The sequence below is a fragment of the Odocoileus virginianus genome, chromosome 2 (genome assembly GCF_023699985.2).
Source record: "Odocoileus virginianus isolate 20LAN1187 ecotype Illinois chromosome 2, Ovbor_1.2, whole genome shotgun sequence".
Classification (NCBI taxonomy): Eukaryota; Metazoa; Chordata; class Mammalia; order Artiodactyla; family Cervidae; genus Odocoileus; species Odocoileus virginianus.
Genome location: NC_069675.1, coordinates 71631763 through 71657629, shown reverse-complemented (window position 1 = coordinate 71657629; position 25867 = coordinate 71631763). Strand labels below are relative to the sequence as shown.

At 53.7% G+C, this 25867-nt stretch overlaps 1 protein-coding gene across 4 annotated transcripts in view; it reads left to right on the top strand.

Annotated features, from left to right (window-relative positions):
- KLHL29 (kelch like family member 29) overlaps window positions 1-25867 on the top strand; it is a 327911-nt gene that overhangs the window by 293898 nt on the left and 8146 nt on the right. For all 4 annotated transcript variants that reach the window (XM_070451134.1, XM_020910712.2, XM_070451132.1 and 1 more), the window contains exons 6-11: window positions 7303-7441; window positions 16589-16791; window positions 17922-18181; window positions 22398-22596; window positions 22740-22922; window positions 23129-23309. In XM_070451134.1, the coding sequence (XP_070307235.1) occupies window positions 7303-7441; window positions 16589-16791; window positions 17922-18181; window positions 22398-22596; window positions 22740-22922; window positions 23129-23309 (1165 nt within the window). The remainder of the gene's footprint in view (window positions 1-7302; window positions 7442-16588; window positions 16792-17921; window positions 18182-22397; window positions 22597-22739; window positions 22923-23128; window positions 23310-25867) is intronic.

Here is a 25867-nt window from a genome sequence, read left to right as displayed (position 1 = left end):
GGACAGAAAGGACCTTGCGTGCCAGATGTCACTGCTTGAGAAATAGGTCTGTCACCCAGGGTTGGACAACTTGGAAAAGGCAGGCTGCTGAGAGGTGGTGACTGCTCTTAGGGCTTTTGTTCCCTTCCAAGCAAGTGGCAGGAGCTTCCATCTGGGCAACCAGACAACCTGACTGAAACACTGAGTCAGGCAGGAAGCCTTCTCTAGAGAACCCCGTTCCCTGGGAGGGTTTGCCCTCGGGATGGTGGGGCTAAGGCGGTGTGACTTCCCAGGAGAAGGCCTATCCTTCCGACTCAGGCTGGGCGTGCAGCCCACAGGTTTTATTCCATCTTACCAGGAAGCTGGAGCCCAGCTGGCTCTCAAGACTGATTCTGAGCCCAGTTCTTCTTTGTAAAAGGAGAAGGCGGAGATGTGTATATGTGATGGTGGAGGAGGGAGGAAGTGAAAGAGCAGTGTCCCGCTTGGCAGCCCAGCCACTCCCTGACTGCCTGTGAAAGAAGCAGCAGGAGGCTGGTGTTTGTGTAAAGCCACCGTTTGTCCCCATGGTGTCGACATTCCTCAGGCCCCTGCTCCGGAATAAATTATCCGCTGGGTGTGTGTGACACAGCCTTTGCTGAGCTTTCTCAGTATATTTCACAACTGCTCTGAGTTTATAATTGTTTCAGATCCTTTATCAAATATGTGTCATAAAGACCAATGGAATCGGGTGCGTTTATCACCTAGCTGGGTTCTTACTTGAGCTCTGAAAAAAATTATTTGGTCACACAATCTTTCTCGGGGCTCTGAGTTAATGGACTTCTCTGCTGCAAAACCACTGAAATTCGTTGCCTTTTAATATTTGACATCTCTTCCTCTTTATTACCACCTCAGACAGCCCTTCCAGTCCAGCTGGAACGAGCCCATTAGTCTCTGACAAATAACTTGTGTCGTTTGGTAAAAAATATGCAGAAGTTTGGCCGCAACTTCATCTCCAGTCTTGGTTCTGCTTGTGGCTTCACTCTCCTCTAAGCAAAGCATCCAAGGAATTCCCTGGTGATCCAGTGGCTAGGACTCCAAGCTCTCACTGCTGAGGGCCTGAGTTCAATCCTTGGTCAAGGAACTAAGATCCTACAAGTCATGCAGTGCGACAAATAAATAAAATAAATAAATAATAAAGCTCCCTCCATTAAAAACACACACACACACAAACAAGCAAAGCCTCCAGCCCAGGCAGACCCTTCCCAGGGTCTGCAGTCTCCTTTCTTTCTGATGCCACTGGCTGCTGGATTCATAAAGCTGGGTTACCCTAATCAAGTTAAATAAAGTTTGAGACAAGTAATTTAGAGATGTCTGTGACTAGGTACCTTAGATTAATTAATTTTTTTTAAGTTTAAAAATAAATAAATGCTTGGTTTACAAAAAAAAAAGAATTAGCCTCACAGAGGTACTTTTCACAGCAGTTCAAAGAAAGAAGCAACCCAGGTGTCCATTGACAGAAGAATGGATAAGCAAAAGCTGGTCAGTACATACGATGATTCAATACCTGGTTGGGGAACTAAGATCCCAAAAGCCAAGAGGCATAGTCAAAAAAAAAGAAAAATTAAAAAGGAAGAAAAGTAGCCTATCTATTCTTCCCATAGAAAGGAAGGACATTTTCACACATGCCACAACATAGATGAGCCCTGAGGACACTGTGCTAAGTGAAATAAGTCAGTCACAAAGATAGATCCTGCACGATTCCATTTATACGAGATACCTAGAATAGTCAAGTTTATAGAGACAGAAAGATGTGGAAAGAGGAGAACAGGAAGTTGTTGTTTAAGGGGTACAGAATTTCAGTTTAGCAAGATGAAGCTTGCACAGCAGTAAAATGTATAATATATAACAGTTAAACGTATAATGTAGAGTAATAAAATGTATTTAACACGGCTGAACTTAAAAATGGTCAGGATGGTAATTTTACAACGACAGTGGAAAGAATGAACTTCAAACTGAACCAGCAAAGGAGAAACAGACACAAAGGAAGTTCTCAGAGCATTTGAGTTCATCATCTATTCATGCCTTCGATATCAGTAAGGTGTTGCTGCATAACAAATAATTCTAAGATTTAATGGCTTAAAACAACAACCACTTCCCTGGTGGCTCAGCCAGTAAAGAATTCACCTGCAATGCGGGAGACCTGGGTTTGATCCCTGGGTTGGGAAGATCCCCTGGAGGAGGGCAGGGCAACCCACTCCGGTATTCTTGCCTGGAGAATCCCCATGGACAGAGGAGCCTGGCAGGCTGCAGTCCATGGAGTCGCAAAGAGTCAAACATGACTGAGCGACTAAGCGCAATAAGCACAGCACTGTCCGGGTTGGGCTCAGGTGTCCTGGGTCAGACTCAGCTGATCTTGGCAGGGGCTGGCTGGTCTAAATGGCTCATCTGCGAGGGCTCACCTCTGCTGCACGTGTTCTCTCATCCTCCAACAGAAGTAGCCCAGGAGTGATCGAATGGTGGTGGGAGCATGAATTCCCAAAAAAATAAGCAAAAGCAAGCAAAGTCCCTTGAAGCTGTGGCTCACCCTCACAGAGTGTCCTTTCAACCAAGTTTTCAGGTCTGAAACAAGTCACAAGTCCAATCAAGATTCAAAGGGTGGGGCAAATAACTCTACCCTTTGATGGAAGGGGCTGCGAAGAATTTTTGCAATCTAGCACACTAGCTGTATACATATGTCAGGCCGTGTGCTAAGGGTTGAAGATAAGATACAATCCTGTGCAGGAGACATTCATGTAAATAAATAATTACAACACATAGTGTGCTATAAAGAAGTAAGCACAGGATGCCCAGGACAATGGAGGGCCAAGAAATCTGGAGGGAATAGGGGAAAGGGCAATGAGACCTGGGACAAAAATAATACCTTAACTGGTATTGCAAGATAAAATGATGATTAGCCCAAAGAAGCAGGGAGGAAGAAAGACCTCAGCAGAGAGGCAAAGAGAGGAGTGAAGGATGGAGGGGGACCTGCCTGGGGTGCGGTGAGGCTTTGGTGGGGAGTGAAGGGCTCACAGGGAGGGGAGGAGCTGGATATGGGGCAGGGAGACATCACAGAGGGTCTGGCTCCCAAGGCTGAGCCTTGAAAATTTTACTTAAGCAGAGGCTGATCATCAGGCTGCTGTGTGGAGGGAGCTTGGAGGGGGAACAGGTCAGAAAAGAGCAGACAGACTTGGAGGCTGTTGCAGGGACTCAGGTAAGAGAGGATGGCAGCTCCAATAGGGCGCTGATGTGAAAGGGACCAGAAGTGAATCAGTGCAGAGATTTCTAGGTGGTTAAAGAGGCAGGACTGGGTGGGAGGGGAAGGGAGGCGTCAGGGAGAAGCCTAGTGAATGGGTGGGCGGGCGCTTTCTTCCGGGTGGTCTGAGCTGAGGGAGTTTTCCAAGGAGGAGCAAGGTGGAGGACACAGGGGAGCCACCTGGGTGGTCAAGGCAAGGGCGTAGGGTCCCCACTCAAAGTCAGGAAGATCAGGAAACAATTGCCCCCCAGCGTTGAACTTTGAGGTCAAGGCCTGTCCTCCTTCACAAGTCAAGGCATATTCTGCTTGTGGTCGGAATCCAATCTGAAGATATACCCCCTGCCAGGCTCTGCCCTGAGGCCTGCAGACCACCCAAGCTGGGTACCGTGTGGCTGGTCTGAAGGCTTCCCCAGGAACTCACAGGGCCTCCAAGCCCCTCAGACATGAAGGGGTTTCCTTTACCAAGACAGGGTAGGCAGGGGGGCAGCTTGTGCCCAGAGCCCATGCTGGCTTCCTCCCATGGATCCTCAGTCACCATGTCCCCAGATGCCTGCTCTCCAGCCGGGCGCTCAGCCAGCAGCAGTAAGCACGTACCTACTGATCAATACTTCCAGTGCACTCGGGGCCCTGCTGTGAGAAGGACTCCCCTGGTGAGCCCTTTCATAAATTGAAAATTTCTTCTGAAACTGAGTAATCTTGCCCAGCTATTAAAACCAGATTTCTGCAAAGCGAGGGTAGGAAGCACCCACAGTTCCAAGGACCTGGCTCTCCAAGCACCTCCCAGATCCAGCCTGGGGAGCATGCATCACTGCTGGGGCCCAGGCTGCAGATGGAATAGTCCCTGGGAACTTGGTTTGAAGGAAAATTTTCCAAAACAGTCAGAATGCTTTGGACCCAGAAGGCATGGCATTCTGTGTAGCTAGCCCTGCCTTCTCCCTGTTGCCTGAGCACAGTTAACTTAGCAGGCATCTGGGGCTGTATCCGTCTCTCAATGCAGTGACCACTGGGGCCACCAGAGCGCGTGAGCGTGGTGCTTGGGGGAACTGAGTGCCAAAAGCGGGAGCAACTTGTCAAGGATTACCCAGGCAATTAGTGGCAAAGCTGGAACAAGAACCGGAAATTCCAGCCCAGAGCTCTTCCCCCACCCCACCCCCCATCTCCTCACGGGATTTCACTCCAGGTGACATCATCCATCTGGCTCACAGTTTGGGGATGAATTCAGCTGGGGCTCCTTTGTGGAGCTGATGTGCCGTGCGAACACCGCAGTTCAGCCTTAACCCAGACCGACCCTGCAGGCTCTCCCTGAGTCGGGTCCACCCCAGGAGGCCGTGTGCTCCAGGTCCCCACTGCCAACTCTTCCCAGGGGCCCCACGGCCCTAACCTTAGCCCCACAGCTGAATTCATCACCCTCTCCCTTCGCGAGGTCCCCCCAGAAGCGGGAAGTGGTCTTCATGCACCCCAACCCCATTATGGTTCCTGCAGAACCAATGGCCATGGTTGTTGTTGTTCAGTTGCCCAGTCATGTCCGACTCTTTGAGACCCCATGGACGGCAGCATGCCAGGCTTCCCTGTCCCTCACCATCTCCTGGAGTTTGCCCAAGTTCGTGTTCATTGCATTGCTGATGCTGTCCGGCCATCTCATCCTCTGACGCCCTCTTCTCCTTCTGCCCTCGATCTTTCCCAGCATCAGGAACTTTTCCAATGAGTCGTCTGTTCGCATCAGATGACCAAAATACTAGAGCCATTGTACCCATGGCCTAAATACTTGTTTTTTTTTCTGGTCCTTCTGTCACCGTTGTATCTCAGGCCTTTGTTACTTCTCACTTGGATTGCAGAGTGATCACCACCATCAAAAAAAAAACATCGAATTTACCACCATTGAGTGTTTAGCATGTGCTGAGCACAGGGCTAACAGCTGATCATGGGATACTGCTATTAATCTTCACCAGAAGGGGACATGGAAGCTTTGGGGAGTCTGGGTAACTTTCCCAAGGTCACACACCGATAGGAGAGTTCAGGGTCTCCCCCAGTCCTGGCTCTGAGGCCCAGCTCTCTCTCCACAGGCTGCTTTCCTGCCCTGCACCCTGCCTCTGCCAATACCGCTGGAATCCACCCTGGCCACCCCCCTGCACAGAACCCCTGCTGACTTCCTTTTGCCCAGAGCATTAAGCTCACTCACAAGGTTTTGAGATCTGACCCCCTCCTGTCCTCCCATCACATCTCTCTCTCCCCCAGTCCTTGTGTCTGTCCCCTGTATCCACCCCATGGTGTCCTCCTTGCCCTCCACCTGGGGCTTTGCGCCCTGCTGGTCTCCCTTGCTCCAGGTTGGAGCACACCCATGGGAGCCGTTAGAGTCCCCAGCAAATGAATGCCCTCCCCCAACACACACACACACTCCTGTAGGTGCCCTGCGGTGACCCCAGCTCAGCGTGATGTTGGTTTGGTGAGGGACAGTGATTTGGCATTACCCGAGCACCTCGGTACCCACCCCGTGAGATCCCAGTGTGTCCTCTTGAAGGGTCTGGCTGACCTCAAAGCCCACAAGCTCCTGCCCATCCCTGATTGTGAGCATCTGATCTTCACCAAGTTCTGGGAATAGAACAGAGGGAGCCTCCATCCCCATTTTACAGACATAGAAAGAGAGGCTCAGGAAGCACAGGGCCTTGGCCACAGACGTTAAGTGTCAGAGGTGGAGCTGGGCTCGGCAGGTATCTTGGCAGGCAGTTGACGATGGCCCAGGAGGACAGAGATGAGTGGTCAGGCTGGAGCAGGGCCCACTGGAGAGTATTTCCAGAACACCACCCACGGTGCTGCAAAGACCCACCCAGGGGCTCGAGGTTCCAGTGGGGGACTTAGAGCATGGGGCTCAGTCCTGCAGACCACCCTCTCCCATTCAGCTGCTGAATAGTCTAGGTCATTCTAGCCCGAGAATCTGGACCTCTGATGTCCAGCTACCAGGAAAGCTAAAGGTAGGCTCTATCCAGGAGGAGGTTGGGTCGGGGGGCAGGCAGGCGGGGCAAGGCTGGTGGGAGTGCTGCTCCTCTGAAGGCTTTAACTTTGCAAGTGAGAGTGTTTATATAAACTAAGCAGGATAGTTGTCAGGCTCTCCTCCTTCCCTCCTCTGAGCCTTGAAGTGGGTCTGGGAGAAGCCTCTGACATGCCCACGTTCGGAGCCCAAGCACCCGGGGCACTCTCTGTGCCGGCCCCAGGTGGCCAAGACACCAGGCAAAGGTAGGTATGTGCAGGCTGGAAGGCCACTTCTTGGAACCGCCTGGGGCTGCAAGCCAGGCTCTCCTGTGCTGAAGACCCAGGTGAGGGGAGGGGGTCCTGAGAGGATGACTCAGGAAGTGGGAGGAGATATAGACTATCCTTGCCCCTGGCTTGCTTCCCCACCCTCACCCCTGAACCCCCACATCAGTCCCAAAGTGTGAAAGGGAGGTACTCATCAGGCCCCCACTCCACCCCTCCTTTCTTGGGGGCCCCTCCCCAAGAAGCTCGCCCTAGCCATGGCTGTGAGGATCTAACGTAAGGGATGCTGTTTTTGCAGGTTTTGTGGTTTTTATTCCTTTGAACCATATCCAGCCCATCTTACATCACAATGCCATGCTTTACTTGGTATCAGATACATCGGCACTCATTGGCATTTGGAGAACTTGTTCCGTAGTTAAATTCCAGTTTTTAGTTGTCTATGATGATGTATTCTCTGTGTTTCCAATTGTCGGTATGGGAATCTTTTCTCCCAACCTTTCAATTCTGGGTTTGGTTTTTTTAGTTTCTGGGTTTTTTTGTTGTTGTTTTGTGTTTGATTTTTTTTTTTTTTTTTTTTTTGCTTTTGAAAGTCGTTATTCCTTTGGTTACGTAACCCCTCCCAGTTGCTGCTTGTTTACGCATTGTTTGTGACTTCTTTTGACTGTCAGTGTTTGAGCCAGTCTTGCCAAGAAACAGTATCAAGTATTTTCCTATTTCTCTACTTCTTGAAAAAAAAAATTTAATTAAAAAAAAAAAAAACTCTTAATGGGAACCTGGCCCTGTCTGTCTTCTCTGTTCTGCAGAAATGTTGAAGGAATTGAACCAGCAGCGCAGAGAGAAAGCGTTTACAGACCTGAAAATTGTTGTTGAAGGCAGAGAGTTTGAAGTCCACCAAAATGTTCTAGCTTCCTGCAGCTTGTATTTCAAGGACCTGATTCAAAGGTTTGCCTTCCTTCCAGCTGTGGTCGGGTCTGTTCCTTTGTAGGACGCTTTTGTGTCGCTTTTCTCCTCCCCTCTCTTACAGGTTCCTGAAGCGTGACTCCCTGTCACAGAGCCAGTAGCCATCTCTCCTCCCCCTCCTCCTCCCAGTGCCCCCTCACACACAGCCTCAGAGCAGCCACTGTGCCCCCCCAACCCCACACAGCTTTGCTGGTCCCTGGGGTGGGGGGCCTCTGCCAGCAGTAGGCGACATTCCACCCCACCCTCGAGGATCCTGCATTCTCAGTGGCTCACAAGCCCTCCCTGAGGTTAGGAGGACTGCAGACTCCACTCTAAGGGACCGCTGCACACCGTCCCCCCGGGGGCCAGCACAGGTCCCCAGCACCGTCACCACTGCTGTCGATAGTGACCTTAATGCCAGGACAGCACATCGACCAGACCGCCCCCCACCGAGGAGCACGGGGCACCCGCGGGGCCGCTTGTCCAACAGCCCAAGTCAGGGAGGACTGACTTGTAGCCAAAGCCTCATTCACACTGCATGTCTCGATACTTGTACACTGAGCCTAAGCCAGCCCTTCTGAGCACAGACCAGGTGTGTCCTAAACACGGTCTCTCTCAGCCTTTGCTCCCCTCCCCTCCTACCCTCTGCCCCGGCTATTTCTACCTGAATGAGTCTTAATGGTGCATGAGCATCTTTTTTTATTTTTTTTTCCATTATGTTGATTTTTTTTTTTTTTTACTTTGTCTGCTTCATACCCTTGCAAAGAAGTCAGGGGCCACCTTCTAGCGCCTTAGTGAGGGAGAGCAGACGAGGGGGCCGGCCCAGGGTAACGCTCCTGTTTCTCTCACCCATCAGCAGATTAATGCCGCTGCTCATTTTGCCTTGCAGCCTCTCCGGGGCGGACGCTGAGCCGGGACTGTGCTCAGAGTGTGAGGACAGACCTCTGCTTGCTTCCCACTGCTGTGTTTGGACTTGCCAACTAACCCCAGAGTGACTGTGTTTTGTTCCAGGATGGCATACTGGCCGGCATCTCCTTTCCAATCTGTTGTGTCCTTTCACTTCGAGCTGAGCTGCCCGGCGTGCGAGCCCCGCGCAGCCGCGCTGGCCCCAGCCATGCAGGAACGGGCAGGCTCTTTGTGACTTCCAGTCCCATGGATAGCTCGGCTCTCCCGCCCCCAGTGCTTGGGTTCTCTCTGACCGAGCACAGGGGTCGGGGCACGAGCTCTGGGGTGAAGGGGCACGGCCAGTGGCTTCTTCGGGCCAGAGGAGGTCTTTGTGCTGCCACCCTTGGCAAATTCTCAACTGACAGTGACCGGCACCTGGCCGTTGGATTGCAGAACTGGCATCCTCGGCCTTGGTCCCTGCTCCAGATCTCTGGAGAGCACAGAGGGGGCAGGATACAGGGGCAGCTTGGTACTGAGCGACGGCCCAGCCCTGGTCTAGAAAGATGTGGGCAAGGGGAGCGCAGGAGCTCTTTGACTATTGTCAGAGACCATACATGTAAAGCCAGAAGCTCGCACACGACAGAGAAGAGACACAGCTAGGTGAGAATCCAAAGTAGTGAAGGCTTCTTGGACAGACCAAAAAGGAGGAAGAACATTCCAGGCAAAGGACAGGTTGCTTGGAATGTTCTGGAATGCAAAGAATGTTCTACAATGTTTAAAAATGTTTCAGGCAAAGGATGGGTTGCCTGGAATAACAAGTTGAGGACAGAGACAGTCATGAGCAGTGGGGATAAGCAGATGGCCCTCCCAAAGAGAAGTGTGAGCTAGGGTGAGATGGCATGGCAGGCCCTGACCTCTAGGCCAGGGCCCTGGGCTTGGTCTGAGGGTGTGGAGCCCGTCAGGGTAAGTGGAGCAGAGATGCCCACCCTCAGATGGGAGAACTGCAGGATAGGCCTCAGTGACCCTAACCAGAAAGCCTGGGTTCAGGGGCTGAGAGGAGCTGGGAGCCGAGACCTGGGTTCTACCCCTGACTCTGTCCTATGACCCCAGTCAGGTCATGTCCTCTCCCTTGGGCCTCGGGATTTTCTCATCTGTAAAACAGGAGGTTGGTTCAAATAATGTTCAGGTTTCCTTCCTGCTCTCACAGGGTGACGGTGAGGGAATGGGAAGGGCTTCCCGAGTGCAAGAACAGACAGGCAGGTCCACAGACCAAGGTCAGGGGCGAGCTGGGGGAGGTGATGCATTGAATGTTTGGCCTGTCGAATTTCAGCAGCCTGAAGATACCCAAGTAGAGATGACTGGTAGGCAGCCAGAGGTCTGAGGTCTGGGGAGACAGGGCTGGGTCTTCAGCATACACGAGGGTCGCTCAGCAGGAAAGGAGGCCACAGCAGAGCCCAGAGATGCCCCTGCAGTTCAAAATCACAGTGCCAGAAAATTCCAAGGCCGTCTGGCTCAGGTGGTAAAGAATCTGCCTGTAAAGTGGGAGACCTGGGTTCTTCGATCCCTGGGTCGGGAAGATCCCCTGGAGAAAGGAATGGCAACCTACTCCAGTATTCTTGCCTGGAGAATTCCATGGGCAGAGGCTATAGTCCAAGGAGTCGCAAAGAGTCGAACACAACTAATCAAGTCAGACACAACTGAGCAACAAACACCTTCACTTTCTAGTGGTTAGGACTTGGCACTTTTACTGCGGGGACCCAGGTTCAACCCCTGGTGGGGGAACTAAGATCCTGCAAGAGGCAAGATGCAGCCAAGAAAAAAAAAAATTCACATTGTTAATTTGCAGGCATTCAAAATTTTACTTCTCTCGTCCTAACCATGGGCACATGTCACTATTTCTGCCCACAGAGGCCAGGAGATACCTCCATGGGGAGGAAAGCAGACTCTATAGGAAGATGATTTCCTCCCCAGCCATGTTAAGTCCTCAAGTATTTCACATTCTTAGTGGTCAGGGAGCATCTGCCATTGCCATGTCGCGTCTGTCTCCTCGAGTCTGTGACCCCGAGACTTAGTGGGCGGTAGACAGAATGACCCAGCAGGAGAGCAGGGCCCTGCCTGCCAAACCCCACGCAGGGTCCTTCCTCTCAGGCAGCTGCACTAACACAAGCAGAGGCGTGGGGACCATCTGTGGGCCATGACTCCCTGGCCCTGCCCTTCCGCAGGGCCTAGTAAGCCCTGTCAGGGGCAGGGGCCCTCCTTCTGTTGTCTGGGACCCCCAGGCCTGGAGGCTCTGGCTGGCCTCCTTCCAGCCTTTAGTCTGGCGCAGGTGATGCGGTCCTCACTCTGGCCCCATGAGGACCCATCCCAGCACCAGCCCCAACCCTAGTACGACACCCTCACCTGAAGCCACAGACCAGACATGGGGAGCCCAGTCATTCTCTACTCTTCACCCAGCAAGCAAGCAGGAGCCCCTCCTGGGGACAGGGAACCGCTAGATGAGATGGACGCTGGCCCTCGGGGAGCCCACGGTCTGGGAAGGAAGAAACTATAAAGTGTGACTGGGAGTGCAGGACGAAAACAGCAGAGGAGGCTTGGTGGCTCCCAGGCCAAGTGCCTGACTCTACAAGGGAGGGGAGTTTGGAGACGGCCCCTGGGATAAGGGTGGCATCTGGCCTGGGTTTTGAACCCAGAGAAGAATTGGCCAGGCAGACAAGCTTGGGGCCTCAGGACAGTAGAGGGTGATGGCAGCACAGGTGAGCGGGTATCCCCGCAACACCAAGTGCAAGGCGAAGAAGGAGGGGATGAGGCGGCGCGGAAGGCGGCAGCCAGCTCACAGGGCTTTGTTCTAAACCTGGGGGTGTCATATTCAGGCTTGCAGTTCATAAAGATGACAATCGGACCAGGAGTGGGAAAGCCAGGTATCAGAGTGTTCTCTGGACCAGCCTCTTCAGCTTAGAGGCCCGTCAGCAACCCCCTAGCAGCCCCCAGCCCAGAGCCCCATTCTCCAGCCTCCAGGCTGGATCCATCTGTTCCTCCCTCACCTGGGTTTATACCTTTGCTGAGGCTGCAGCAGCCTTTTGCTCTTCATCTTCCCCTATTTAGTTTCAAACTCTAGTCTTCTTCCTCTGACTGGGCGAGACCCAGCCCACAGGGAGACCTGCTGAGATGTTTAATGTCACCCTGCAAACCCCGCCCCCACTGAACCTGACGAGCAGGTGCCCCCATTCTACAGATGAAGGGATTGAGGCAAGGGAATTCTAAGTCACCAGTAGATCTGGGATTCGAACTGAGGCCCTCATGCTCTTTCTATCACCCGTTTGCTGACCCAGGGAAGAACAAAGCTGTCCTTTCTACTCCTGCACAAAGTTTGTAAGGAAGGGGGAAGTAAAATCTCAGGGTTAACAGTGTAGAAGTATGCAAGAAAAGGGGACGCAGAGCTTGTGTGTATGTGTGTGTGTGCACGTATATTATAAATGCTTGTAAACTGGCCACAGAATCCGCCCAAGAAAAACCCCTGCCCCCATGAGACAAGCCCTCTCCCCCGTACCCAGGAGGGGCTGTGTCCACTGGAGTGAAGGCTGGAGGAGGCTCAGAGAGGCTGGGAGAAGAGCACACGAGACCATGGGGAAGTTCAGCACAAAGCCCAGGATGAGATGGCAGGGCTGTCACATCATCCTTCTGTGCCCACTCTGAGTCCCCGTGACAATCAGGTGAAAGCCCCGCAGGGAAAGGAGCTGCAGCCCTGTCTTTGGATAACATGAAGCCTAGTGCTGCGTAACAACCAGGCCCCACCTGCACCCAGGCTGGAGGGCGAACACCAGCAGGACTGAGTGGAGAGGAGGACAGTGGGCTGAGCCCCAGATGTCAGGAAGGAAGGAGGATATTTTGAGCAGACTAGACCTAGACATAAACTTGGTCAAACTCCGGGAGATGGTGAGGCACAGGGAAGCTTGGTATCCTGCAGTCCATGGGGTCGCAAAGAGTCAGACATGACTTGGTGACTGAACAAGACCTAGTGGGGTCCTGGGGAGGCAGGCTTCTGAGTCAAGAGTCACTTCTCAACCCCAGTGAGCAGGACTGAGGTCTGCCTTTCATGAAGAAGTCCCTTCACTTGTCCCCCAGGAGCCAAGGAGCTCTGGGGGACCGTTGGTACCAGTAGGGGCACTGGCTGCCCACTGGACTGGTGGGCTGTTCTTCAGAGGGGACCGGTCTGTTCTTCTTTAGAGACAGCAGGGGCCCTGCCTCCCTGCCCCAAGTGTGGGAGACAACACCCAGCCCCAAAGGAGCATTGCCCCCACATCTCACCAAATGAGACAGAGACCTGGCATTCTACCTTCTCTCTCCTCTCACTAAGCCTGCTGGAGCCACCAGCACATTAGAACTCTATCCTCTTTTCATAGTAAATGAAAACAGATGGACAAATTTTGTGCAGGTTGATTTTCACAAGCCCCACGTGTAGATGCCGGGCTTCTCACTCCAGCCCCCTCTCCAGCTAAAAGGATCTCTGCAATTGAGTGGCACAGACCTGGCATGCAGGGGAGCCCAGCAGAGTTAATGCAGTAGTCTAGCCATGTGCCTTTCCCCCTCCTTCCCTGAGAAGGTGGGCATTTGTGGGTGGCGGGCCCACCCTTTTCTGGGAGAACAGAGCAGCGTGACTAGAAGAGCAGAGAGAGAGAGAATCACACATCCCGAGTCCTGGGTGGGGTCAACCTCCTGAGTGGAGCAGGGTGCCATCCACAGCCATCCCTGCTCCATGTTTACCCCCATTCCCCACTGCCCCAACAGTTCCAGATCCAGCTTGCAGAATGAATGCATCTGATCTCTGAGGTGTGTGGAGGTGGATGAGATTCTGTCCTGAATTCTGAAGAGGGTGGTTCTTATCCTGCACGAGTGAATTGCTAATGGTGGGGTCACAAAAATCCTAATATTTGGGGTAAGCCATTCCCAGCACATCTACCAAGATCTGCCAGATCTGCCAAGTAGAGCCTGAGTCCCATACCCTAGGGACATACCCTTGATTGGGAGAAGGTGACCCCAATGAAGTTTTGGTCTTCTGAGAGAACCCGTGGCCCCTCCATGCCCTGGACAGCTCCAGCCTGCCCCTCACTCCCAGGCTGCTGCCCCCAGTGTCAGGCCCACAGCCCCACCCTGCCAAGGCTGTCATTCCTGCCCTGCTGCCCCTCTCTCCAAGGTCATGTCGTGACCCCAATTGTCCAGCAGCTCCCCAGATACTCCGTGGGGCCGAGGGAAATGGGATGCTCAGAGCCCACGAGCCAGCTTAGGACAGGGACAGAATGGTCATCTAGGGAGGACACAGCTCCCCACTGGTGATCAGGGCCACCCTTCAAGGGTAATGCCTCCCAGGGGGTCTTTGCTCAGAGGGAAGAGGCCAACGGAGCACAGAGGTCCTGTCCCAAGATAGTCTGATGGTCAGGGAAGGAGAGTGACCGCTGGCCTCCCTCTGCCCCCACGGCTGCCTGGGCCACCCAGGAAGGCCGGTGTGGACTATGAACCTGCTGTGCAAGGGAGCTGCAGGAGGCCTCACTGACAGGGGCCTCGCCTCCTCCAGATCTTGAACTCCACCACCCAAAAAAGTCTCCATGACATCCCCACGTGCTCCTCTGCGGCCAGGGATAATGGTTGTTCAGCTCACAGTGTCTGGCATCTGGCCCCAGGGACCTCCAGCCACTCCCCACAGATCCTTTGCTCAGTGGCCGACTCCCTTCCACAGGTGGCCCCCATGGCGGGGGAGTGCAGGATGTGGGGGAACAGAGCCCTAGCTGAGCATCACAGGAGCAGCAGTCCTTGAACAGCACCTGCCGTGGTCGACATCCCCCTGTGCCCCCCTGGGCAACCTTTGGGTCCTCGGCCATGAGGCAGCACCGTGTCCCCAGGTCCCTTTCCTTGGCTCAGACTCTGGGCGAGACAAGGATCTCCCCACGAGTTTAACCACACAGGTCCCACCAGACCCATCACTTGGGGCCGTGGGCTCCACTGGCCTGCCATCTGCCCAACACCCCTCCACACAGGGTGACTCCATGGTCCTCAGAGTCACGTGTCACATGCATTTCAGTGCATGTGTGTGCATGTGTGTGTGTGCATGTGTACATCCTAAAGTCCCACCTCAGCTCCTCTCTGATTTTGTGCTGAGAGTTTGCAGGCAGACAGAAGAGCTGGCCAGATAGGGGGAGGTAGCGGGGGCTGGGAGCCTCAGGAGAAGGGGAGTGGCCCTACTTTGGCCTCATGAGTCCTGCCCTGGCTGGGGCCCAGCGTGACCTCCCCAGAGCATGAAGGGCGGTGTTGGGGGTGGAGGGGGGCAGAGAGTGGAGGTAGGAATGAAAGCAGAGTAGAGTAAGAGGTTGACCAGTTGGCTCCTGAGACCTGGGGTGTTCAGAATGTCTGTGGTTTCAAGTGATTCTATAATAAACCATTTTTATACTTAACAAAGTCACCCAAGCATGGAAATCCATCCTGACAGCTGAAGACTAGGTGTGTTAAGACACTTAAACACTCACACAAACTGTGTATGTCTATGGGCTTGAGAAGGAGCTCTGCTCAGATGCTCTCTTTAGCCTACACATTCCCACTCAGGTTTCTGGGCCTGCCCAGGACTTGTGGCAGAATAGATGCTTCAGGCCCCTGGTTGGATGAGCCATTTTGGAGGGGGACCAGCGTGGTACCCTGGGAGGAGGGGCCTGGATGCAGACTCACAGCTTCACCTGTTCCCCCCTGGGTCATGTTTGTGTTGCAAAGGCCCTGCGAGGCCAGTGCCTAACCAGAGAGAACGTTGTGCTAATGGTGGCATTTCAGGTTCTGTCATGTAGAGCAGAGTCTCTCGGGAAGGCATTTTCCAGCCTCTGTCACAGAAATGCTCCACAGGACTCTAGACCTCATCCAGTCCAGTCTTCTTGTTTTGCAGAAGAGGAGCCTGAGAGCCAGAGAGGCCAAGGCTGCCCAGCTGTGGGTGGCAGAGCTGGGGCACCCAGGTCCCCTTATGCCCAGCTCACACAGGAGTCAGCCTCTCTGGGGCCAGCCTGCTTGCTTGCCTGACACCTCCACACCCCCACGGCCAGCCACAGGGGCACCTCAGGGGCCAGTCACAAGAGTCTGGGCCCCTGACCTCCTCAGGGCAGGGTGAGGGACAGGGAGAATGCAGCAGTCATTTCCCAGTCACGTGGCTGAACACAGCACCAGACAGGACCAGGCTCAGTGTGGGAACCAGGACAGGTCAGAGCAGCCAAGACCGGGTGCCAAGCCGATCCACCTCTGATAAACCTGCCTCCTGACTCTTAACATTCTGGGTATTTCTCCTCCTGGTCACTTCTCGATTGGTGTTATTTTTGCTTCATCTTATCTGTTTCCTTCCAGGTCCAGCTTTAGGGTGCGGCTGCCAAGCCTTAGGAGCCTTTGCAATGGTTTTGTATTTCTGTAGACACCAGATATAAACATATTTATATATTTGTGTCCCTCCCCCGCTCCCCCCAGTTCACAAGCCCGATGCACACTCTACACGCAGGCCACTCTGACCTCTGACCCCGTGTTCCATGTGGCAGGAGGGCCCCGCCCCGGGCCAGGTCCTAGGTCATGGCTGCTGGCTGTCTGTGGCGGAAGTCCTTGGTTGTTCCCTTCCCCTCCTCCCGGCTCTAACCATTCTGTCCGTCTATCTCGTCTCGTCCTCAGTTTCAAAGCAATGTCATGAAGGGCTTCCTTTCCATGCCTAAAAGGAAACAATATGCTTTTGGGGAAAGAGGAGGGGTTGGAGTCGGGGTTCCGGGGTAGCTTGGGGCCCTCAGTCTTTGGAGTGATCAAGGGGTCGGCTGTGATCACGGCCTGTCGGGAGCCTCAGTCACTCTGGAGACTCTCCCATCTGAGGCAGACCAGGCCCCCAGGGCCCCAGACCTGCTGGCCGTGATTGGCAGAGATGCCGGGGCCAGCAGCAGAGCCGAACCGTATTGTTTCCCTTTGAGGCCAGTCCTAGTCCTCGTCCCCATCCACAGCTCATGCTTTTTGATTTGCATCTTTTTTTTGCATGGACATGCCGAGTAGTGATAAGCAGGGTTTTCTGTTCTTCTGGGCGTCTCTGGTCAGACTCTTCTCTTTCAGATCCCGTGTCAGGTCACTAGGTTCAGGTGTGTCATTGGCCGTGTCCCTTGAGTCCTAAAACGAAGGGCTGTGAGCGAGGTGTGCAGGGAGACCCAGCCCTGTGAGGAGGCGGCGCCGTGGCCACGGGCCGGCAGGTAAGGACACCCTGGTCTCTGTGCCTAGGTCGGTGCAAGACGGCAGCCAATGCGGCCGGGAGAAGCTGGAACTGGTCCTGTCCAACCTGCAGGCCGACGTCCTGGAGCTGCTGCTGGAGTTTGTGTACACGGGCTCCCTGGTCATCGACTCGGCCAACGCCAAGACCCTGCTGGAGGCGGCCAGCAAGTTCCAGTTCCACACCTTCTGCAAAGTCTGCGTGTCCTTTCTTGGTGAGCCACGGGGAGCAGCATCAATGAATAAAACATTCAAGGACTGAGTGGGGAGGGCTGTGCCAGGTCGTCTGGGGCTGCAGCTGGATTTCCCAGCAGATTTAAGATGATCATTCCTATAACTGTGGGCAGAGGTCTTTGCTCACCGGTGGACAGAGGGGTTCTCTGCCTTGCTCCCCCAGGGGCCAGAGATGCCACACTGGGCCCCCAGGCAGTCTTGTGAGAACAAATGGGCTAAGAGGCCTGTGTGAATGGTCTATTCATGGGAGCCCCAGGCCCTGGCTTCACAGCCTTGTTGTCTAAACACTAAACCAAGTTGCTTCCATCAAGGCCTCAACCCAGAGAACGTGCTCACTTTACACTTTGGAGCTGCCCAGTTTGGGTGAGAGCAGGGAGCGAGAAGGGCAGAGATAAGAGTCTCCAGAAGCGGCCTGGGGGTGGAGTGAGAGAGATTGGGGGTGGGGGCAGGTCAGGGGATGGCCAGGGGCCTAAGATGTGACTGGGGCAATGCACCCTCTAGAAGAGTCAGAAACTATGACTCTAGAGTTAAGTCCACAAAGGTGAAGGGCCCCCTAGGATCCAGCCATGCCTAGATTAGAATCACCATTAGTTGGGTCTCAGGAACCCTGGCCAGACTGACCCCAGGTCTGGAGGTCAGGTTGGGTGAGGCTGAGTCCTTGTGGGAGATGGGCTGGATGGGCTTATGAGGGGTGTTCCTGCTGTCATGACACTGAAGTAGAAGTCTGTGACCCCCGACTTGTCTGTCACAGTTACAGAAGACACCCTAAGCCTCAGTGTGATCCCTGCTCCCAGCCCAGGCCTCCTTTGTGCCCCGGCAGTGAGGAAGCTCTAAGCCTGGTGCTGACACCCCATACCTCAGTCTCAGTCCTTCTGCTGAGGGAGGCCTCAGGGAAGTCAGTTTGAGATGGGGCAGAGAAAAACCCAGAAAATGGGTGTAAAGTTCCAGGGACACAGGAAATGTGCTTATGGGGACTCTGGATGCTGAAGGCAGGTGCTGAAGGCTGAAGAAAGGACATGGGCTCAGACAGGGCTCCAGAGAGACAGGCGATGAGAAGGGGCGGGGACCCCTCCCCGCAGTCAGCGGTGCTATCCTGTGCTCTTGCCCCCAGAGAAGCAGCTGACAGCCAGCAACTGCCTGGGGGTGCTGGCCATGGCCGAGGCCATGCAGTGTAGCGAGCTCTACCACATGGCCAAGGCCTTCGCGCTGCAAATCTTCCCCGAGGTGGCGGCCCAGGAAGAGATCCTCAGCATCTCCAAGGACGACTTCATCGCCTACATCTCCAATGACAGCCTCAACACCAAGGCTGAGGAGCTAGTATATGAGACCGTCATCAAGTGGATCAAGAAGGACCCTGTGTCCCGCGCGCAGGTAGGGCCCACCCCACCTGCCCCAGCTTGCGCCCCTCTCCCTCTTGGTGAGGGAGGGTGTCTGGAGCAGGGAGTTGGTGCCACCTGTTCTAACCAGCAGTGGGAGCATGTGAGAGCCGGTGGGCTTGCAGAGGGAGGCCAGACCAGCTCACACGGTGCAGAGAGGTGAAGGGGGATGAGAGAAATCAGGCATAGAGGATTCTCGAGGGCTGGCATTGCACCTGCAGGAGACCCAAGCCGACCAAGAGTCCACAGGGTCAAGCGGGCATCACCAGGGCCCTGAGGAGAGAAGGGTGTGCCTGAGTCAGGTGCCCTGGGCTCCCTCAAATGCAGCAGGAGGAGCCCCACCCCAGCTCTGGCAGTTGAGAGGGGAGGGAGCATCTGGACTGAATGGAAACCAGGCTGGAGACTGGAAACCACCACTTGGCTGTCAGGAGGGAAGGCAAGTCCCTTGGAAGGGACAGCTAGAGAAATGAGAGCCAGAGTCCAGAGCAGAAGGGTAGGGCGGGATCCCCAGGAGAGCCCCTTAGACACAGAAGGTCAAGCACAGCCCCGGGGATCTCCAGCTGACTAGGGAATTCCTTCATGGAGGTTTTAAACAGAGAAACCACAGGAACAAACATTCCTAGGAAGACCAGCAGGCTGCAGGGATGGGAATGAATTTGGGATCCCTGCTTTGAGTGGGACTGCCTGGGTTCGAAAGTGATAGGAGCCCCCCCCCCCACAGTTAGTGCAGACACACAGGTGGCTCTTAGGGGAGCTCAGAGTCCACCCAGAAAGCACAGATGGGAAAATGGGGCAGGGAGACGGGAGCCCAGCAAGAGCTGAGGCAGCTGAGTGACAGATGACAGGGCTACCTTGTTGCACATGGAGCAAGAAGAGGCACAAGGGAAGGAGGGTTGGGGCGGGGACTGGACCCACAGCATCAAGTGCACACAGGATGCAGAGATGTCTCTCCATGCCGGCCCCAGTCACTGGGCCAGGAGAAGGTGGTCCTCTGACCCACCAGGCGGAGATGGAGCAAGATTCGTTTTCAGAGGAAGGAAGACAAGTTAGGCAGCTGCAATAGTGACCACCACCATCTACCACAACCCCCAGATCTGCCTCCAGCCCAGACCTCTGCCTTTGTCTACAGGAGCCCCCCAGCCAGTGTCTCCCAAGCCCCTCTCATTCATAAACCCCCAGACTTACCCATCTTCTCGGGTTCCTTATTACAGTTCTGCCCACTAACCACGGCAGAAACCAGGTCCTCCCACGCCTTCTACCTCCATGTGGCTCCACAGTGCTGCCATGGCTGCCACCTCTTATAAGGGCCAAGTTCTCTCTCTTCATTCCAGGCCCTCTGATCTCGCCAGGATGACCGCAGTCGTCTCCTGAAACGGTTCCCTGCCTTCAGTCTCCTCCTTCCAAATCCATTCCCATCCCTGCAGCCTGCTGGTCTTCCTAGTAATTATGTTTGGTTCTGTGGTTTCTCTGTTTAAAACCCCCATGAGAGAATTCCCTAGTGATCCAGCAGTTGGGACTCCACGTTACTACCGCAAGAGATGCAGGGTCATCCCTCGTCTGCAAACTAAGATCCCACATGCCAAGCAATGCGGCCCAAATAAAAATTTTAATAAAATTTTTTAAAATTTAAAAAATTAAACTTCTCATGAGTGCCCTCATCTGCTCTTCAGGAAGCACTACACAGCCCTTAGCAAACCAAGCCTGAGGTCAGCAGAGGCCAGAACCCAGCTGACCTCTCCAGTCTCGTTTCTCCCTGTCTACTACCCAACCCCTCAGCGGAAGCCTTCTGCATCCAACAAGAATAAACTCCATGTGTGTGCTGACTCGCTTCACTCATGTCTGACTCTGCTAGACACATATGGACTGTAGCCCATCAGGCTCCTCTGCCCATGGGATTTTCTGGGCAAGGATACTAGAGTGGGTTGCCATGCCCTCCTCCAGGGGATCTTCCCAACCCAGGGATCGAACTCACACGTCCTGCATTGCAGGTGGATTCTTTACTGCTGAGGCACCGGGGGAGTCCCAATAAGCTTCATCAGTTCAGTTCAGTTCAGTTGCTCAGTCATGTCCGACTCTTTGTGACCCCATGAATCGCAGCATGCCAGGTCTCCCTGTCCATCACCAACTCCCGGTGTTTACTCAAACTCATGTCCATCGAGTCGGTGATGCCATCCAGCCATCTCATCCTCTGTCATCCCTTTCTCCTCCTGCTCCCAATCCCTCCCAGCATCAGGGTCTTTTCCAATGAGTCAACTCTTCACATGAGGTGGCCAAAGTATTGGAGTTTCAGCTTCAACATCAGTCCTTCCAATGAACACCCAGGACTGATCTCCTTTAGGATGGACTGGTTGGATCTCCTTGCAGTCCAAGGGACTCTCAAGAGTCTTCAACACCACAGTTCAAAAGTATCAATTTTTCGGCACTCAGTTTTCCTCACAGTCCAACTCTCACATCCATACATGACCACTGGAAAAACCATAGCCTTGACTAGACAGACCTTTGTTGGCAAAGTAATGTCTCTGCTTTTTAATATGCTATCTATATTGTTGGTCATAACTTTCCTTCCAAGGAGTAAGCGTCTTTTAATTTCATGGCTGCAATCACCATCAGCAGTGATTTTGGAGCCCCAAAAAATAAAGTCTGACTCTGCTTTCACTGTTTCCCCATCTATTTCCCATGAAGTGATGGGAACAGATACCATGATCTTAGTTTTCTGAATGTTGAGCTTTAAGCCAACTTTTTCACTCTCCTCTCTCACTTTCATCAACAGGCTTTTTAGTCCCTCTTCACTTTCTGCCATAAGGGTGGTGTCCTCTGCATGTCTGAGGTAACTGATATTTCTCCCGGAAATCTTGATTCCAGCTTGCGCTTCTTCCAGCCCAGCATTTCTCATGATGTACTCTGCATATAAGTTAAATAAGCAGGGTGACAATATACAGACTTGAAGTTCTCCTTTTCCTATTTGGAACCAGCCTGTTGTTCCATGTCCAGTTCTAACTGTTGCTTCCTGACCTGCATATAGGTTTCTCAAGAGGCAGGTCAGGTGGTCTGGTATGCCCATCTCTTTCAGAATTTTCCAGTTTATTGTGATCCACACAGTCAAAGGTTTTGGCATAGTCAATAAAGCAGAAATAGATGTTTTCCTGGAACTCTCTTGCTTTTTTGATGATCCAGTGGATGTTGGCAATTTGATCTCTGGTTCCTCTGCCTTGTCTAAAACCAGCTTGAACATCTGGAAGTTCATGGTTCAAGTATTGCTTAAGCCTGGCTTGGAGAATTTTGAGCATTACTTTACTAACGTAGGTCCTTACCGAGATAGGTCCCTCCAAGTGCACCACCACACTCTCTCAGACTCCAGTGCCTCTGTGTGTGCTTTGAATGGCCTCCTTTCCCTTCACCTTAGGCCTGGAGAAGTCAGCAATCCTTCCACAGCAGGCTCAGACATCATCCACTCTGGGGAGCCTCCTTTCCCACATCCCCACCACCCCTCACTAGACTCTTCTTTGGGAAGAGTCCTTTGATGTGATGGATCATCTCCCTGCCATGAATCTGTGTACACCTGGAGGCCAGAGACTGGGTCATACTGGCCTTTGCACCTCCAAAAACAAACTCAGTGAATGGCATAGAGTCGTCACCAATACTTGTTTGTTGAAACTACAGTGATGAGCAAAGAGTTTGCCAGACAAGAGGGGGATTCAAATCAGTCATTGAAAAGTCTTCAGTTCAGGGGTGGGGTCCAGTGGGGTGCCACTCCAGGGGTTTGCTGGTGAGGGGGAGAGGCACAGGTTGGAATAGTCATGACTTGCAAGCTTAATGATCACCATCGGTTCTCCTGGGCCCTCCCACCCATCCCTGAGTTCCTGCCCCCAAGCACACCTTTTTGAGGATCAGAATCCTCACTCAGTCCCCTGCAGCCTGGTATGAAACAGAAGCCCACGACCCAGGAGGAGGAGGAGGCAGGAAGGAGGTGCTCAAGTGACCCCCAGGGTCAGCCCCAACACGGAGACCTCCCCCTGGGTTCCCTTCTCGCCTCCAGCTGCTGGGAGCTCCCACCATCTCTATCTCAGTGTTGGCACTCCCAAGCCAAATGCAGATGAGAAGTATCCCTGCACTCAGCCCCACATCCCTCCTTTCTCCCTTCTCAATATGGCTCACATGAGGTGGTGCGACCTTATGATCTAAGAAGGTCCCGTGTCTCCTTGACCCTGCAGTATGCGGCGGAGCTGCTGGCGGTGGTCCGCCTCCCGTTCATCCACCCCAGCTACCTGCTCAACGTGGTGGACAACGAGGAGCTGATCAAGTCATCGGAAGCGTGTCGGGACCTGGTCAACGAGGCCAAACGCTACCACATGCTGCCCCACGCCCGCCAGGAGATGCAGACGCCCCGAACGCGGCCTCGCCTCTCTGCAGGTATGGCGGGACCTGCCCCAACCCCCCCAAGGCAGGTGCCCTGTCGTCAGCCCGACTCTGGGTGGATCCCCCCAGGAGGCAACAGGCACAGACACTGACACCGCGTCAGGCTGTCCCAAGGGTGCCCCTCCGTGTCCCTGCAGGTGTGGCCGAGGTCATCGTTTTGGTGGGGGGCCGTCAGATGGTGGGGATGACCCAGCGCTCGCTGGTGGCTGTCACCTGCTGGAACCCACAGAACAACAAGTGGTACCCGCTGGCCTCACTGCCTTTCTATGACCGCGAGTTCTTCAGTGTAGTGAGTGCCGGGGACAACATCTACCTCTCAGGTGAGGCCCCCTAGGGCTGGGCTGGGCACAGGGCACAGACTTCCCCAGGGGTCCTTCCCCACACCATGGCTAAGGAAGACACAAGGCCCAGAAGTGTCTACTTTGCACGTGAAGCCTCCTCCTGCCCCCGGGGCTGGGCCTCCCGGCCGTGGGCCTTTCCTCACTCCCTGCCCACTCTCTGGACCTCCCTCCCGTACTGCCCACAGGTGGGATGGAATCAGGGGTGACGCTGGCCGATGTCTGGTGCTACATGTCCCTGCTCGATAACTGGAACCTCGTCTCCAGGATGACGGTCCCCCGCTGTCGGCACAACAGCCTTGTATACGACGGGAAGATTTACACCCTCGGGGGACTCGGTGTGGCAGGCAACGTGGACCATGTGGAGAGGTAAAGATGCCACGGTCATGACAGGGGCCCCCTCTGATGTCCCCCAAGAGTAAAAAGCACATCACTTCTCCTCAACCCCCACATGCTTAAGACCCACTGGAAGCTGGACATTTAAAGGCCATAGTCGAGGCTCTTTCTGCCCAGCAGAGGGAGAGGAGTCAGGATGGTGGGGTGGAAGCAGGAAGAGTGACTAACTGTCCCGTCACTGAGACAGGACACTTGTCCCAATCAGGGGGACAGACAAGCTGGAGGCATGAGATCCAGTGGTGAAAAAGCTCAGGGTGAGCCTGCTGCTGTCCTGACCAGGCAGTTAGGGATCTTACTAGGACTGGAAGCAGCAGCCCAGAGATATGCTGGGATGTCGGGCTAAGCAAGGGGCTTCCAAGGTGGCTCAGTGGGTAAAGAATCCACCTGCAGTGCAGGAGATGCAGGCAGATGTGAGTTCAGTCTCCAGATCAGGAAGATCCCCTGGAGGAGGGCATGGCAAGCCACTCCAGTGTTCTTGCCTGGAGAAGGCCATGGACAGAGGAGCCTGGTGGGCTACCGTCCATAGGATCACAAACAGTCAGACATGACTGAGCATGCATGGAGGGCTAAGCTAGAACCATCATCCAAACGTGATTGCCATGTCCCTACCAAGTGGAGGTGACACCCCAGGGACACTCCCTTCCTCCCTCCATCCCATACATCCTGGGAAATCTGCTTGTAGTAATAACACAGGAAAGGGTCACTGCACACAGGCCTGGCCAATTCTCTTGAACTCTCTATGGAAGTCGTGTGTATAAAGCCTGCCCTCTGCTGGAAGTCCTGGGCTGGCTTCCTCACGACAGTCCTCAAATCTGGCCTCACCTAGAACAGGGATCTGGTACAGGCAGGAGGGCCAGTGGCTGGAGGCGGGCACTTTTCCGGGTAGAAACACTCTTTGCCTTTGAGCAACAGATACCTTGGAGAGAAGCTGCAGGAAGAGCTCCAACAACTTTGTGAGTCAGCAGCAGTCAGCGGTACAGACCTGCTTTCCCAGGATCTAGTGACCCAGAGAGTGGCAAGTTAGTCTGAGCTGGCCTCCAGTTTCAACCCAGGGGGGGTCACAGCTAAGATTACTGGAGTCCTTTTCCCATGTTCTTCCCACACCCTAGGGGCTTCTAAAACGGCTCAGCAGGTAAAGAATCTGTCTGCAGTGCAAGAGCCTCAGGAGACTTGGGTTTGACCCCTTAGTCAGGAAGATCCCCTGGAGGAGAACATGGCAACCCACTCCAGTATTCTTGTTTGGAGGATCCCATGGACAGAGGAGCCTAAGGGCTACAGTCCAAAGGGTTGCAAAGAGCTGGACACGACTGAGCACACTCACAGGATCCCACAGCCTAGCCCACCATCCTGGCCTACAACATAGACTCCCACGGAAAGCACATCTTCCCCCCTGTGACAGCTTATTGCTTGTGGAGTCACACAAACCCCTCAATTTGTCTTTTTCCCTTGGTGGCTAATTGGACATTTGACAAATGTTACGGCAGAGACAGATTCAGAGTGACACAGGCTCTGGATGTTCACTGTGGGCTTTTAACTCCCCCAAGTGGAGCCCAGAGATGGCTCAGTAACATTTAATTGTCATATTGATTTGGAGATAATGGGGAATCCCTGTGTGATTATGAAGATATTAATACTGCTGTTGAACCTGGGTCAGCCCTGGTGCTGACAGACTTCGGTGGGACCCACTGCACGCCCATCAGGCCCCAAGCTTTCTGGAAGCACCAGCTTCCAGTCATTTGTCATCCACTATAAACACATGAAAAGGAGACATTTTCTATGTAGGAGTAAACTGAGCTAGATCTGTCATCCTGTCTTGCTTTTGTCAGCTATTTTTAATCTCCTAAGATGCAGATTACTCATTTTGCAAACTTATACTTGTTGATAAATATGGGGATTTGTTCAAGGATCAAATGCACCAAGAGGGGGGATAAGCTCCACTCCCATTGGGCCCAGGAGCAGTGCTCCAATGCTCGGGAGCAGCCGATACCAGACTGCCTTGGTGGCTGACTCAGCCTTTGTTCTTCTATGAAACATCAGCTGGGGCACAGAAGGAGCAAGACCCCCTGGGACCCCCGGAGATCGAGGAGCAGTCCAGGGCACGGTGCCCTGAGCCCTTCCCCAGCCCAGTGGTATCTGTCAACTGTCCTTGTAGGGACAGGAGGCAGACCTAAAGACCCCTGGGTGGAGGGTGCATGGAGGGATGCCCCTGGCTCCCCAGGGAACAGAGATGGATCTCCTTTGGTCAGTCTCTGTGCCACACAGCGGCAATGATGAAAACTTCTGGGTGACAGGAGGGTCAGGGGAATGGGGACAGACACGAGGACGCTTTGTTCCCCAGGAAGCACTAATGGTACAAATCACTCTTATATCGATAATGAATGAGATGTATGGCGCATGATAATTACATTACATTACAGCATTACAGGACTCGAGCAAGATTATATAATTATAGATTAAAACAACAGTGTCATAGACAAACCTGTATTATATCATTATATAAATAACCGGGTCTAATACTTTATGGCCGTATA